This window comes from Ylistrum balloti, unplaced genomic scaffold (genome assembly GCF_031769215.1).
Source record: "Ylistrum balloti isolate Yb309-2 unplaced genomic scaffold, AGI_CSIRO_Ybal_v1 Utg371170, whole genome shotgun sequence".
NCBI classification, from domain to species: Eukaryota; Metazoa; Mollusca; class Bivalvia; order Pectinida; family Pectinidae; genus Ylistrum; species Ylistrum balloti.
This window is the reverse complement of record NW_026782639.1, coordinates 103,675-119,562: the sequence shown is the minus strand read 5'-3', so window position 1 is coordinate 119,562 and position 15,888 is coordinate 103,675. Positions and strand designations below refer to the sequence as shown.

Here is a 15,888-nt window from a genome sequence, read left to right as displayed (position 1 = left end):
CAGATAACTGGTGTGACAGATATTTATTCACCAGATAACTGATGTGACAAATATTTACTCACCAGATAACTGGTGTGACAGATATTTATCACCAGATAACTGATGTGACAAACATTTACTCACCAGATAGCTGATGTGACATATTTATTCACCAGATAACTGGTGTGACAGATATTTATTCACCAGATAACTGATGTGACAAATATTTACTCACCAGATAACTGATGTGACAAATATTTACTCACCAGATAGCTGATGTGACATATTTATTCACCAGATAACTGGTGTGACAGATATTTACTCACCAGATAACTGATGTGACAAATATTTACTCACCAGATAGCTGATGTGACATATTTATTCACCAGATAACTGGTTTGACAGATATTTACTCACCAGATAACTGGTGTGACAGATATTTACTCACCAGATAACTGACGTGACATATTTAATCACCAGATAACTTTGATTTTGTTTCACACACTTACTGCACTAAGCTTTCTAGTGTTGGAGCTGTAACAATTTTACACACCCATCAACTTTTAGAAACAATTAAAACAAATCCATTGAAACAGAAACAACAAAAAAAAAAACTAAAATTATGAAGATAAGTAATAAATTTTTTAAAGTTTCTTATGAGGACAGTGTCATTATTAAGACAAATATGGTATTGCATCAATATATATTGAGTTAGGAATAATACTATTATAATATACATAATACATAAGAAATTTGATGTCCTGATTAGTAAAGAAAGGCCATTGATTGTATGATACACAAGTGGAGTCATTCAGGGCCACAGAATAACAAATCAGAAGTACAAAATCCATACCGTTAAATACTATTAACAAAATAATATTTATCATGAATATAATTTCTGCTCTGGCTGTTTTGATTTTTCGGAGGATATTTATGTTGTAAATCTGTGTTTTCGGACTGCCTGCAGTGTGTACCGGTAAACTGGAGTGTTACCTGAGTATCAATGTAGTGGTCTTTCTGTAGCCGGGCTTATCACACATAAATATGGCATAAGTGTTACATAATGGCCATTTAGTCTGCATTTAAATCATCTACTCTGTCACTCTTATCAATCTCTTGCTGTTCCGATCAAGTAAAAACTATCTGCCAGTAAATTAAGGCTAGTTAGTTTAATGTGGAAACAATGAGAATTGGCAGCATTTGTTTCAATTAATCTTGCTGAGCTGGCTTGTTGAGAATCGTCTGAATATGATCAAAATCTTATTAAGCAGATGAAAAACAGTGAATAATGTAAATCTATTTAATTTTTGAACTATTAAATAGGATATGAAATGGTAATTTTTGAAAGCAATATCTGCCAATTACAAACTATATAGGCAATGTACTTCATGACTTCAAATAAACCAATTTTCTGTAATTATATACAAAGCAGGTCTAAATTTGAACTGTAATGGTTTGAATTCAATCAATCTGTAAATGTGGAGCCCATACTACCAAATCCCTATCAGCAGACACAGTGATTTGAGATACAATCCCCAGTGCCTCCATCAGTAAAGTGTTGTATATTTTCAGCAGTACATGTTTAGTGTATAATAATAGTTGGATTAGAATATTTACTGACAGTTTTAGCTACAGTGTGATGGAATAACGGCCCAGCTTGAGGAAGTGTGATGTTACAACTGTAATATAATTACAGCTTTCAGTATTTATACATTGATATACAATACAAACAATTTCAATCTGCCATGCCAAGGTCGAAATTGAAGAGCAGTGTAGAAGAAGATTTGTGATTTATTGGATGTCCACCTGAGATCTATTAATGGAAATCCTCCGGTTTCTGTGTAACTTTCTAGATTTGAGCTATGACCTTGACCATGGTGTCAGTGATGACCTAAACAATTGCTATGACCTTGACTTTAATGCCAATTATGACCTACATGCGTATATATTAGCTATGACCTTGACTTTAATGCCAATGATATGTATATATTAGCTATGACCTTGACTTTAATGCCAATGATGTGATATATTTACTATGACCTTGGCTTTAATGCCAATGATATGTATATATTAACTATGACCTTGACTTTAATGCGAATAATATATATAATTACTATGACCTTGACTATGATGCCAATGATGACCTAGAATATTAGAAGACAGCTTAGGTGTTTACAGTTAACACATTTTTCATTTATTTTCTAATCATTTAATTACTTTATGCTGCTTGGTAAATATAATATAAATTTTCTTTGCCATGTAAACAGCTTTTGGAGATTTCAACGTCATTTGAGAATTTGTGAATGGTTCTTTCTCTAGTTGTAGATAATAAAGGTATAATATAACTTTCCTACGGAGAATTAGTTGTTGGGTGTTTTAACTGGGGAGCTAATTTGTCTGCAGAATACGATGAAAGGCATTCCATGATGAATAAAACGAAGACTTACGTCTGTAATTTGGCTTCACTTTGATTGTCATTGTAGTATTAGTCTTCAGAGAGGAACAACATATAGATGTACTGGAGTGTGTATATAAATCTATTTGGCATTGAACGTCAGTGCAGGTGTTTACCAAATGTACTTGGTTTGTAATTCTGGGATACAGTGGGGTACGTTAATTTAATCTACCTGTACCTGGACGCCCTACATATGCTTTACACCTGGTTATAGAGGTCATAGATTACAGGTAAATAGAAGAATTATGTACTGTAGGATTTTTATAGTAGATTCTAACAAGTATCTTGGGAACATCTAAAAAATGTTACAATGCTGTAATTTTGATTTTATGGAAGTCATGACTATAACTTTCTTTAGTCTTGTTCTTAATTTACTGATTACAAAAGTGACCCCTATCAAAGGTGAAAACGTGACCCCATCAAAGGTAGAAAAGTGACACCTATCAAAGGTGAAAACGTGACCCCATCAAAGGTAGAAAAGTGACCCCTATCAAAGGTGAAAACGTGACCCCATCAAAGGTAGAAAAGTGACCCCTATCAAAGGTGAAAACATGACCCCATCAAAGGTAGAAAAGTGACCCCTATCAAAGGTGAAAACATGACCCCATCAAAGGTAGAAAAGTGACCCCTATCAAAGGTGAAAACGTGACCCCATCAAAGAGGTAGAAAAGTGACCCCTATCGAAGGTATCAAAGTGACCTCAGTCAAGAAAAAACTTGTCATTCAAACAAAGCCTTATTTCATACTCAACAATACAATATATTTCAGACTCAAAATTAATGAAACGATTTCCAAATATGAACAAAAGAAAAAACCAATTAGGTAACCTCACCATTTTATTAGTAATTGATGGTGAAATGTAGGTGAAATAATAATTGTATTCTGGTAATTGAGGTTATGGTAGAGCTTTAGAGTTGTCGTACAGCAGATATCTTATTGACTGGTCAAACTTTGGATGTATAAGTTAAAAGGTTTAATATGTGTGGACTTTTTATAGCCTGTCTAAAGGTGTGTATATATCTAAAACAGGACAATAACCTTTAGACACAATGACAAGAACATCCACACATTGTAGTGCTGTCTAAGGTAGCTGTGGTATTTCAGCTATTCCATACTGTTGGTACATTGTGTCTGCTGGTCCTACACAAGCCGGTATATCAGAGGAACCATCCACATTCTAAATCAGATTAATGTAGATTTATGTTCTGATAGTACAGACAATGGTAACTGTCCAAAGATGTGACGACAGCAAAATAAATGTTTTGGACCTGTAGCAAGTTGTTGTTCAGTCTTGGTTGTGTGCTGCACACTTGTTAGTTGAGAACTACACTTCCTCTAGACTTCCTCCCTTGTATACTTTCCCAGTACCTCCCTCAGTACACTTTCTCCATTAGACTTCCACAGTACACTTCCTCCATTATATTCCTACAGTACACTTCCTCCAATACACTTCCACAGTACACTTCCTCCATTATACTTCTATAGTACACTTCCTCCATTATACTTCTATAATACACTTCCTCCATTATACTTCCACAGTACACTCCCTCTAATATACGTCTATAGTACACTTCCTACATTATACTGCCATAGTACACTTCCTCCATTATACTTCTCAGTACACTTCCTACATTATACTGCCATAGTACACTTCCTCCATAATACTTCTCAGTACACTTCCTACATTATACTTCCACAGTACACTTCCTCCATTATACTTCCACAGTACACTTCCTCCATTATACTTCTACGGTACACTTCCTCCATTATACTCCCACAGTACACTTCCTCCAATATACTTCTGCAGTACACTTCTTCCAATATAATTCTCAGTACACTTCCTCCAATATACTCCCACAGTACACTTCCTCCAATATACTTCTGCACTACACTTCTTCCAATATAATTCTCAGTACACTTCCTCTAATATACTTCCACAGTATACTTCCCTATTACACCTTTCCAGTACTGCCACATCATATATCTCCAATACATTTTTTGTTCACATCCCCAACATACTTTATTTTATATTTATATTTGTACTTGTGTTGCAAAGTAATTATCTGTTTCACTCTTTGCAGATTTAAGACACATTTTCACCCAGTGATGAATATGTTCAGATTTACCTCCCTTGATAGAACAGTTTATCAGTGTGCTGAAGGATTTCATGATGGTTTTATGTGTAAATTGATAACAGGTGGATATTTTAGTCTGGTTTGTAGATATTTTACATGTTATTACACACTATTTATACATCTCTGAATTCAATGCCAAAGAAGATTTCACAAATATAAGTTTTATGGTGAGAATGTCTTAAAATTGGATGTAAAAAGAGCTGATATATTGGAATGAAATGTTGTGATTATTTAAGTGTAATAGTCTGTAAATACATCCATCAATCTTACAAGGAGCACTAGCTGCTACAACTCATGTTCCAGACACCGTAAAGTTGTAATTCTCACAGATATATATTTGAGAGCTTTGCCTGGTCAGATGAAAACAGAAGTCATTCTGTCTTCTCAGGCAGGTTTTTTGTAATTTTCACATGATAGAGTTTATCTCTTGATCAGCAGATAACTTCTGTTAACTCTGGGTAAGATTCAATCTTCACATTCATAGTCAATCAAAAAACATATAAAAGATTTTTATTTTTAACCAGATTTGACTGTATAAATCTTAGTACATGAGGACTTCGAACTGAAGATACAGTCCTGGGGAATTTCACACTGATGATAGATAGCTCATACAACATGCAGATAGTCCTGGGGAATTTCACACTGATGATAGATAGCTCATACAACATGCAGATAGTTGTGGGGAATTTCACACTGATGATAGATAGCTCATACAACATGCAGATAGTTGTGGGGAATTTCACACTGATGATAGATAGCTCATACAACATGCAGATAGTTGTGGGGAATTTCACACTGATGATAGATAGCTCATACAACATGCAGATAGTTGTGGGGAATTTCACACTGATGATAGATAGCTCATACAACATGCAGATAGTTGTGGGGAATTTCACACTGATGATAGATAGCTCATACAACATGCAGATAGTCCTGGGGAATTTCACACTGATGATAGATAGCTCATACAACATGCAGATAGTTGTGGGGAATTTCACACTGATGATAGATAGCTCATACAACATGCAGATAGTTGTGGGGAATTTCACACTGATGATAGATAGCTCATACAACATGCAGATAGTTGTGGGGAATTTCACACTGATGATAGATAGCTCATACAACATGCAGATAGTTGTGGGGAATTTCACACTGATGATAGATAGCTCATACAACATGCAGATAGTTGTGGGGAATTTCACACTGATGATAGATAGCTCATACAACATGCAGATAGTTGTGGGGAAGTGCATACTGAAGATAGATTGTAGGGGATAGTTCATACACTGATGAAGATAGTGCAGATAGTTGTGGGGAATTTCACACTGATGATAAGTTCATACAACATGAAGATAGTTGTGGGGAATTTCACACTGTTCATACAACATGCAGATAGTTGTGGGGAATTTCACACTGATGATAGATAGCTCATACAACATGCAGATAGTTGTGGGGAAGTGCATACTGAAGATAGTTGTGGGGAGAATTGTGGGAAGTTCATACTGAAGATAGTTGTAGGGAAGTTCATACTGAAGATAGTTGTGGGGAAGTTCATACTGAAGATAGTTGTGGGGAAGTTCATACTGCAGATAGTTGTGGGGAAGTTCATACTGCAGATAGTTGTGGGGGAGTTCTTACTAAAGATAGTTGTGGGAAGTTCATACTAAAGATAGTTGTGGGGAAGTTCATACTGAAGATAATTGTGGGGATAATTGTGGGAAGTTCTTACTAAAGATAGTTGTTGGAAGTTCATTCTAAAGATAGTTGTGGGGACAATTGTGGGAAGTTCTTACTAAAGATAGTTGTTGGAAGTTCATACTAAAGATAGTTGTGGGGAAGTTCATACTAAAGATAGTTGTGGGGAAGTTCATACTGAAGATAATTGTGGGGATAATTGTGGGAAGTTCATACTGAAGATAGTTGTGGGGAAGTTCATACTAAAGATAGTTGTGGGAAGTTCATACTGAAGATAATTGTGGGAATAATTGTGGGGAAGTTCATACTGAAGATAATTGTGGGGATAATTGTGGGAAGTTCATACTGAAGATAATTGTGGGGATAATTGTGGGAAGTTCATACTGAAGATAGTTTAGGGAAGTTCATACTGCAGGTAGTTGTGGGGAAGTTCATACTGGAGATAATTGTGGGTAATTTAATGATATAAGTAACATATCCACAAATATTGGTTAATGGTACAAATACTTGAGATTTCTGCTGAGAGATAAGTCTCTGTAAAATATTTTATAGACAATGTAAGACAATGTAAGACAATGCTTAAATGTGGTTATTATCAACAGGTTTTGTGTCCAATAGACAGGCTAGTTTTCATTAGTTTGATTTGAAGTTTGATAATAGTAAAGAAAAGTAATAGTTGTTTTATAGGAAACATACCTCAGTGTTCCTGCTACAGTAAAAAGGTATGAAAATACGTTTTTAATAACAACATTAGCACAATAACTGACTTGTATGTATCCAGCATATATGTCTGCATACGGATTTAGATGTCATATCCATCACAAAATGCAGGATTTTTCCTGTCTGTATTTATGCCGTAGGTATAAAATGATGGATTAGCCCATATAGAAGTTTGATGTAAAGGAAATAAATTTGGAATAATTCAAGGTTATACGTAGCCCTGTATTTTATTAGGTAAGAGCTTTGACTTTAGGTGGTAGTATACTGTACAGTATGATTTTCAATAACGGGAAAGTCTGAGACTTCAGTGATCATTACAACAGCTTCTGTATTTATCCTTATAAAAAAAGTGTCATTACCTTAAGAACTTTCCATTTAGGACCTAAGGTATCCTGTACAGAAATAGAGTCAGCTCTAGCCAAATTTAAAATTTTGAAACCATCCTAGTCAGGTTACTAAAGAATGTTTGCCTTTTTACAAGGAGCTTCCTGTTGATTGGGAAGCTGAAAAGACAGAGGATCTGCTGTGAACAATGTGTAAATTGTCTACAGAGAATATACTGTGAACAATCTATAAACTGATGACAAAATATTAATATATTTGTATTTCATAAATCTGTCAGACCTGCTGATAGAATAAATTGTTTGTGTCTTTTAAAAAAATATTTTAAAACAGCCTAGCATGTCCTTGTATTTAGACTTCAGAGGGTTATTGGTTTTTATCACAGCTAGTTTCAGTTCTTCAACCTTTAATATTTCATAAATAACATATTGTTTTAAACTATTATGTTATGGAATTGATCTTAATGTGTCCTTTCATGATTAGGCTAGCGGAATGATTTACAGATAAAAACATCTTTGTCTGGAAATACGATAAAACTATATTTGAAATGATCTGCTGTTTGAATACACCTTTGATAAAGACAATTAAAGATCATAACACATGCAACCTTTTTTATTAGACCTTTAATTTTATTCATCTGAAATATGTTCTCGTTAAAAAAAAATCAATTATATTAGAAGTGATCTACCATGAAGACTATTTAGTTTCCTGCAATTAGTGTTTATGATAACATATAGAGTGTAATTAAGACAAAACATCATAAATCATAACACATTGTTTTTTCTTATGAAATAAGCATAATCAATTTCAAAAGCAGCATCAGTTATACAAAGGAATTAGGTGTTATTCAAATACAAAAGACCAGAATATCCGAGAAAAAAAATAGTCTTCTGTAAATCATTGTCTGTGATTGACAGGAATATTTGTGAATATTGTTTATCGTGATATAGTCCTGTCGCGTAAACCTCGTAAATCTCGACTAATAAAGGAGTTTGTATATATCTGTCCTAGTGTAGCCTGTTAAATTAACCCTATGAAGAGGACAAGGAAACAGATCTTCAAACGAAGACAACATGTCTTTTTTCCTTGTCATTACATGCCTCATTAATCAAACCCAATGAATGAAAAAACACAATCAGAGACAAATTATCCTGAGCCCTTTCAAATTGTACTGTATCATTTTGTTTCAATAATAAATATGATAGGAATGGATATATGGGATATTGTCATTACCAGCATCTGAAAAGTCATTAAAGTATCTTTTTACCGCTTCACATACCAAAGAATTGTTTCAAATTTGAAAGAAAATAATTCATTTTAAATTTGGTGTCAAACTGATTTAGTTTGGTTTGCCAATGAAATGGTTGGAATGAAGTCTAACTGAGGCAGGTTATTACCCCATTTAATGTACATGTGTAATGCTGAATTTGTAGCCGAACCCCACCAGCAAATTATGTTAGTGGATTTTGGGCCAGGTCTTTCTGATAATTAGGTAAATACTGTGTTTTGTATTGAACCCATAGTGTTTTATGGTCAGATGTGGGGTCATAAATATCAAAAGTACATATGTGTGGTTTGAAGTTTACTAAGGCACAAGAAGTTTTTCAAATCAGCATTAGGAAGGATTGGTTTCCACTTAGGATAGGAATGTTAGAGATAATTAAATATGCATTTGGAATCCTGAAAATAATAATTCAAAAGCTATTCTGGAAAAGATTTGATGTCAAAACTGGAAGATTTGCCCATGATAGACTGTTGTAGTAGATACTGTGTATCAGGATACCATTAAATAATGAAAATGTGTCAGGCTTCCAGGTATACAACGATTATGTACAGCGGGCCAGTATCATAAAGTAAAACAAGTATTCAAGATGATGATCAAATGTATCATACCAAAATGTAGATGGTTACAACTGTAAGGTCTGAAGCCTGTCAACAGTGTGGATCAGATGTAGTTTTAGTTACTTTTGTATGACTTAGGAAGTGAGGCCAAGGTTGTAGTCACTGTTCATGTTCAGATGCCAAGTCTGATCCATAGTTGGAGATAAGTATGTAAGTAATTCTGTGCCCCTAGACAATGTCTGGTGTCTCCTTGTATCTGTATCTTGTTACAAATTTGTAACCAAATTAAGAATTCTTACACTTCTTTTAATATTGTATAGTAGGTCATTACCCTTTATTCAAGTTCTTGGTCATCAATCAAATTTAGCTGAATGTTTCCATGTCTCATCATTATAAACAGCATTAGGTATGAAAATCGTCTTTTGTCCGTATATATTCATATATCTTAGGAAAAGCCATCATTTTTCCAAAAATACTCCTGCATACTGAATTCTAAATTTGTTGCCTTTCTCCCTCCAGGCCTATCTATGGTGAGAAGTGAGCGAGATACACCCAATACCGTAGATGTAGGAGCCAGTGTACTTACCGAATGCGGACACTGGGACCGAGTATGGGCAATGGTATCCCAGGGTGGACAAAGCGTTTGCCCTGCGTAGTCAACCTCACCTTCCTGTGTTTGCTATGTGCCGCAGTTGGAACCAGTGCCGAGTACTATGAATGGCAAACAGGTAGGTCACAGCAGATAGACATTTCCGTATTTAATAATATGTTTATCAATTACACTGAAATTGATGCTTTTTTTGTTTTGTAGTGTATTATGGTCAGCCTGTATTGTGGCGTATTATGGTCAGCCTGTAACTATATCAGTCTGTATTGTAGTTCTATGGTCAGCCTGTAACTATATTAGTCTGTATTGTAGTATATTATGGTCAGCCTGTAACTATATTAGTCTGTATTGTAGTGTATTATGGTCAGCCTGTATTGTGGTGTATTATGGTCAGCCTGTAACTATATCAGTCTGTATTGTAGTGTATTATGGTCAGCCTGTAACTATATCAGTGTGTATTGTAGTGTATTATGGTCAGCCTGTAACTATATCAGCATGTATTGTTGTGTATTATAGACAGCATGTAACTATATCAGTCTGTATTGTAGTGTATTATGGTCAGCCTGTAACTTATTGTGGTGTATTATGGTCAGCCTGTAACTATATCAGTGTGTATTGTAGTGTATTATGGTCAGCCTGTAACTATATAAGTCTGTGTTGTAGTGTATTATAGACAGCATGTAACTGTCTTACTAATGAATCCTTAGTGATGAACAGGCTTCATTTGATTCAGTATCTATAGACGGCACCATAGGTCATATTGTCTTGTGCCATACTGGTTCTGTACCAAAGTTTCTCTAGCTCACAACTTTGTAGCTAATAACCCTGCTATATTTCATGTGTCATGCGAAAGCGGGCTGTCACATTTTAAAATTAGTTCTCAACTTCTGAATACAGCACACAGTTGGTTTTTTTATCTGAGCACATCCAAGAAATATAATGAGCTTTTGTAATAAAGTATAAATGTAGTTATCGCCTTACATTCAATACTCTGATCTATTTCGTAACAAGAATCTAAATCTGACAGAGTCTTAGATTTGACTTGTTTTATAATGAAATCTATAGGCATGTGATGACATATACTGTTTTACAGCCTTGTAGTGCTTTTGTTTCTTACCTTAAACCAAACTGGAAAATGCCCGTTTCAAAGGCAGTCTGCTTTTTGATGTGAATAGTTTATTAATGTTGGAAAGTATAGCTGAAATAAACCAAACATTACTGCTTCACTATAGTTTTATGATCCTATGTCAAAAGCACTTTTATCAGAATTGTTTGCAAGTGAACTGTAAAGTTGTGTTGCGTTCACTATTGTATTTGACAAGTACAGGAATAAAATGCTGACACAGATGTTCAGTGTCCCTACATACAGATGCCCTGTGTCCATTAATGCAGATGTTCAGTGTCCCTACATACAGGTGCCCATTGTACATTAATGCAGATGTTCAGTGTCCCTACATACAGGTGTCCATTGTCCATCAGTGCAGATGTTCAGTGTCTGTATAAAAAGATGTCCAGTGTGCTCCTTTAATGTTCTTCAAGCAGTGTAGTTTTAATGGTCATTAGTTTTTATCACAGTAATTTTAATGGTCATTAGTTTTTATCACTGTGTAATTTTAATGGTCATTAGTTTTTATCATGGTCATTAGTTTTTGTCACTGTGTAACTTTAATGGTCATTAGTTTTTATCACAGTGTAATTTTAATGGTCATTAGTTTTTATCACTGTGTAATTTTAATGGTCATTAGTTTTTATCACTGTGTAATTTTAATGGTCATTAGTTTTTATCACAGTGTAATTTTAATGGTCATTAGTTTTTATCACAGTAATTTTAATGGTCATTAGTTTTTATCACAGTAATTTTAATGGTCATTAGTTTTTATCACTGTGTAATTTTAATGGTCATTAGTTTTTATCACAGTAATTTTAATGGTCATTAGTTTTTATCACAGTAATTTTAATGGTCATTAGTTTTTATCACAGTAATTTTAATGGTCATTAGTTTTTATCACTGTGTAATTTTAATGGTCATTAGTTTTTATCACAGTAATTTTAATGGTCATTAGTTTTTATCACTGTGTAATTTTAATGGTCATTAGTTTTTATCACTGTGTAATTTTAATGGTCATTAGTTTTTATCACTGTGTAATTTTAATGGTCATTAGTTTTTATCACTGTGTAATTTTAATGGTCATTAGTTTTTATCACTGTGTAATTTTAATGGTCATCAATTTAATCACAGTGTAATTTTAATGGTCCTTAGTTTTTACTTGATATTTAAACCAAATATTTAATTTTGGAAGACAGGAATATTAATTTTGTAATTTTCAGAATTAACTGACATCAGCTAACATGATATAGTGCTTTGTATTACCAGGGCCAATTACTGGACAAGATTTAATTTGTATTAGATTGTGGCTTTATAGACTAATCATAGGACAATCTTACACTTTCAAGGAGAAGTAGGTAAATCTTCAATGTTCAATACAACACAGCATAAAATTTGAATATCTCGAAGTTTTATTCCATAAAACCCTTGTTCTGTGTGTTTTATTCCACTTTATGTTACTGGTTCATTGGTGAATTATTGATGGGACATTATGGCTTTATGTTTAAAATCAACTTCACCGTATAGTGGAAACTTGAATGGAAGGTTGAAAGGGCTTTTAAGAGCTGTGATATTGTCAGTAGCACTAGAGCAGTTGTGACAAGATTTAAATAAATCATTCTGTATCTACAGGGAATATTCCTGATTATACCAGCACCACTACTGGTGTCACCAAATTCTTGTTTTATTCTTTCTATCCTTATATATCCTGTTTATAAGTCTTTTACAGTCAAATAAAACAGAAAATGCAGCTGCTGAGAGGATGTATTTGAGAGTTGAACTGTTTTAAAGGGTGTACTTGAGTGGTCGACTGTTGCAGATGGATGGAATACAGGAGAGGTTGTGTTTAAGAGGTGAACTGTTGTAGATGGATGGTCTAAAGAGAGGATGTGTTTGAGAGGTGAACTAATGCAGATGAATGGACTAAAGAGAGGTTGTGTTTAAGAGGTGAACTGTTGTAGATGGATGGTCTAAAGAGAGGATGTGTTTGAGAGGTGAACTAATGCAGATGAATGGACTAAAGAGAGGTTGTGTTTAAGAGGTGAACTGTTGTAGATGGATGGTCTAAAGAGAGGATGTGTTTGAGAAGTGGACTGCTGCAGATGGATGGTCTAAAGAAGAAGATGTGTTTGAGAGATGGAATGTTGCAGATGGATGGACTAAAGAAATGATGTGTTTGAGGGTTGAACTGTTTTAGTTAAACTGTTTTAGATATGGACTGCGTAAGAGGATGTATTTGAGGGTTAAACTGTTTTAGATATGGACTGGGTAAGAGGATGTGTTTGAGGGTTGAACTGTTTTAGATATGGACTGGGTAAGAGGATGTGTTTGAGGGTTGAACTGTTTTAGATATAGACTGAGTACGAGGATGTGTTTGAGGGTTGAACTGTTTTAGATATGGACTGGGTAAGAGGATGTATATGAGGGTTGAACTGTTTTAGATATGGACTGGGTAAAAGGATGTTTTTGAGGGTTGAACTGTGATAGAGGGTGTGTTTGAGAGATGGACTGGGTAAGAGGATGTGTTTGAGGGTTGAACTGTATGTGATTCTGATCAGATTGACTTGATACTGGTCGGTAATGATTTAAGAAAAAAAAATTTATTCTTTGAATCAGACTGCTCTACTTATACATTCAGTGTTACATCAAAGTACTTTAAGGAAATAAGTAACATTTGCTAAATGGTTCAGGATTGATTGCTGTAATAAGGGATGTTATAAGGTTTGGTGGTTTGATACAGAGAGTTTAAAACAATAATTTGCTTTTGTTCTTAGACAAATCTACATGTATGTATTGTGCACCTATTAAAAGGCTGTGTTTAAGAGATCCCTATGGTGCTTTACTGAGTTTCATACATAATACAATTAGTTTGGGTTTTTTCCTTAACAAATATAAACTGGTATATCTATCTTTTGGAAGACTACATCTGAGATCTCTGTTGTGCTGTAGTGCTGTGTTACGTATGTAATAAATACAATCTACCTGATACACTAACTGGTTCTGCTAGTGAAACTCACATCTGCTGCAGTAATAATAGTCTAATTGTGTCTACATGACACTCTAGGGTCACATCAGTACTTAATCATCAATAGTTGTTCATGTCACAACAGTTTGTCTTTTAACATAGAAGATGGTTCATTTTATCAAGTATGTTATTGATTTTTAAAACAACAATTAAAACATTTTGAAAGTTTTTAATCAAAATTTCAGATTTTAAAAAGACTAAAATTTGTTATTTTAGTCTCTCTTAGTATATGATTTCCACGTGTTAGTTCCAACTTTGTGATAATTAAAACCACTAAACTTTTTTTTGTTCTTTAATTAAAACCATTAAAAACCTAGCTATCATTCAAAATAGTCACTTAATGTCATTTCTAATCTAAATAGGTCAAAATCTGGCAGTAATTGAATGAAATGCATGGAAATACTAGGATTCTGATTATGACTTTTCTCAGTTACTGTGAAATTATTCAAAAGATCTGTTGATGATAATTATCCCTCCCCTGTCAATCATCAGTAATAATTACCCCTCCCCTGTCAACCGCTTAGGATAATTACCCCACTCAACAGACATCCACTGATGATAATAACCCCTCCCCTATCAACCACTTATGATAATTACCCCATTCCCCTGACAACCACTGATGATAATAACCCCTCCCCTATCAACCACTTATGATAATTACCCCATTCCCCTGACAACCACTGATGATAATTACCCCTCCCCTTACAACCACTGATGATAATTACCCCTCCCCTGACAACCACTGATGATAATTACCCCTCCCCTCCCCTGACAACCACTAATGATAATTACCCCTCCCCTGACAACCACTGATGATAATTACCCCTCCCCTGACAACCACTGATGATAATTACCCCATTCCCCTGACAACCATTGATGATAATTACCCCATTCCCCTGACAACCATTGATGATAATTACCCCTCCCCTGACAACCACTGATGATAATTACCCCTCCCCTGACAACCACTGATGATAATTACCCCTCCCCTGACAACCACTGATGATAATTACCCCTCCCCTGACAACCACTGATGATAATTACCCCATTCCCCTGACAACCATTGATGATAATTACCCCATTCCCCTGACAACCATTGATGATAATTACCCCATTCCCCTGACAACCACTGATGATAATTATCCCACTCCCTTGTCAACCACTGATGATAATTACCCCTCCCCTGACAACCACTGATGATAATTACCCCTCCCCTGTCAATCACTTATGATAATTACCCCTTCCTTGTCAACCACTTATGATAATTACCCCACTCCCCCCCCCCCCCCCCCCCCCCCCCGACAACCACTGCTGATAATTACCCCTCCCCTGACAACCACTGATGATAATTACCCCACTCCCCTGACAACCATTGATGATAATTACACCTCCCCTGTCAACCACTGATGATAATTACCCTACTCCCCTGACAACCACTGATGATAATTACCCCTCCCCTGACAACCACTGATGATAATTACCCCTCCCCTGTCAATCACTTATGATAATTACCCCTTCCTTGTCAACCACTTATGATAATTACCCCACTCCCCCCCTCCCCCCCCCCCCCAACCACTGCTGATAATTACCCCTCCCCTGACAACCACTGATGATAATTACCCCACTCCCCTGACAACCATTGATGATAATTACACCTCCCCTGTCAACCACTGATGATAATTACCCTACTCCCCTGACAACCACTGAGGATAATTACCCCTCCCCTGTCAACCACTTATGATAATTACCCCTTCCTTGTCAACCACTTATGATAATTACCCCACTCCCCCCCCCCCCCTCCGACAACCACTGCTGATAATTACCCCTCCCCTGACAACCACTGATGATAATTACCCCACTCCCCTGACAACCACTGATGATAATTACCCCTCCCCTTACAACCGCTGATGATAATTACTCCATTCCCCTGTCAACCACTAGTCTTGTTTCACCCAGCAACTTGCAAGATCACTATACTAATAA

General features: G+C 35.3%; 1 protein-coding gene across 2 annotated transcripts in view; it reads left to right on the top strand.

Moving 5' to 3' along the window:
* The window catches only part of LOC132561194 (thrombospondin type-1 domain-containing protein 7A-like), a 125,603-nt gene that overhangs the window by 47,799 nt on the left and 61,916 nt on the right, over positions 1-15,888 (top strand). For both annotated transcript variants that reach the window (XM_060225923.1, XM_060225922.1), the window contains exon 2: positions 9,688-9,896. In XM_060225923.1, coding sequence (XP_060081906.1) covers positions 9,758-9,896 — 139 coding nt within the window. In that variant the 5' untranslated portion in view covers positions 9,688-9,757. The remainder of the gene's footprint in view (positions 1-9,687; positions 9,897-15,888) is intronic.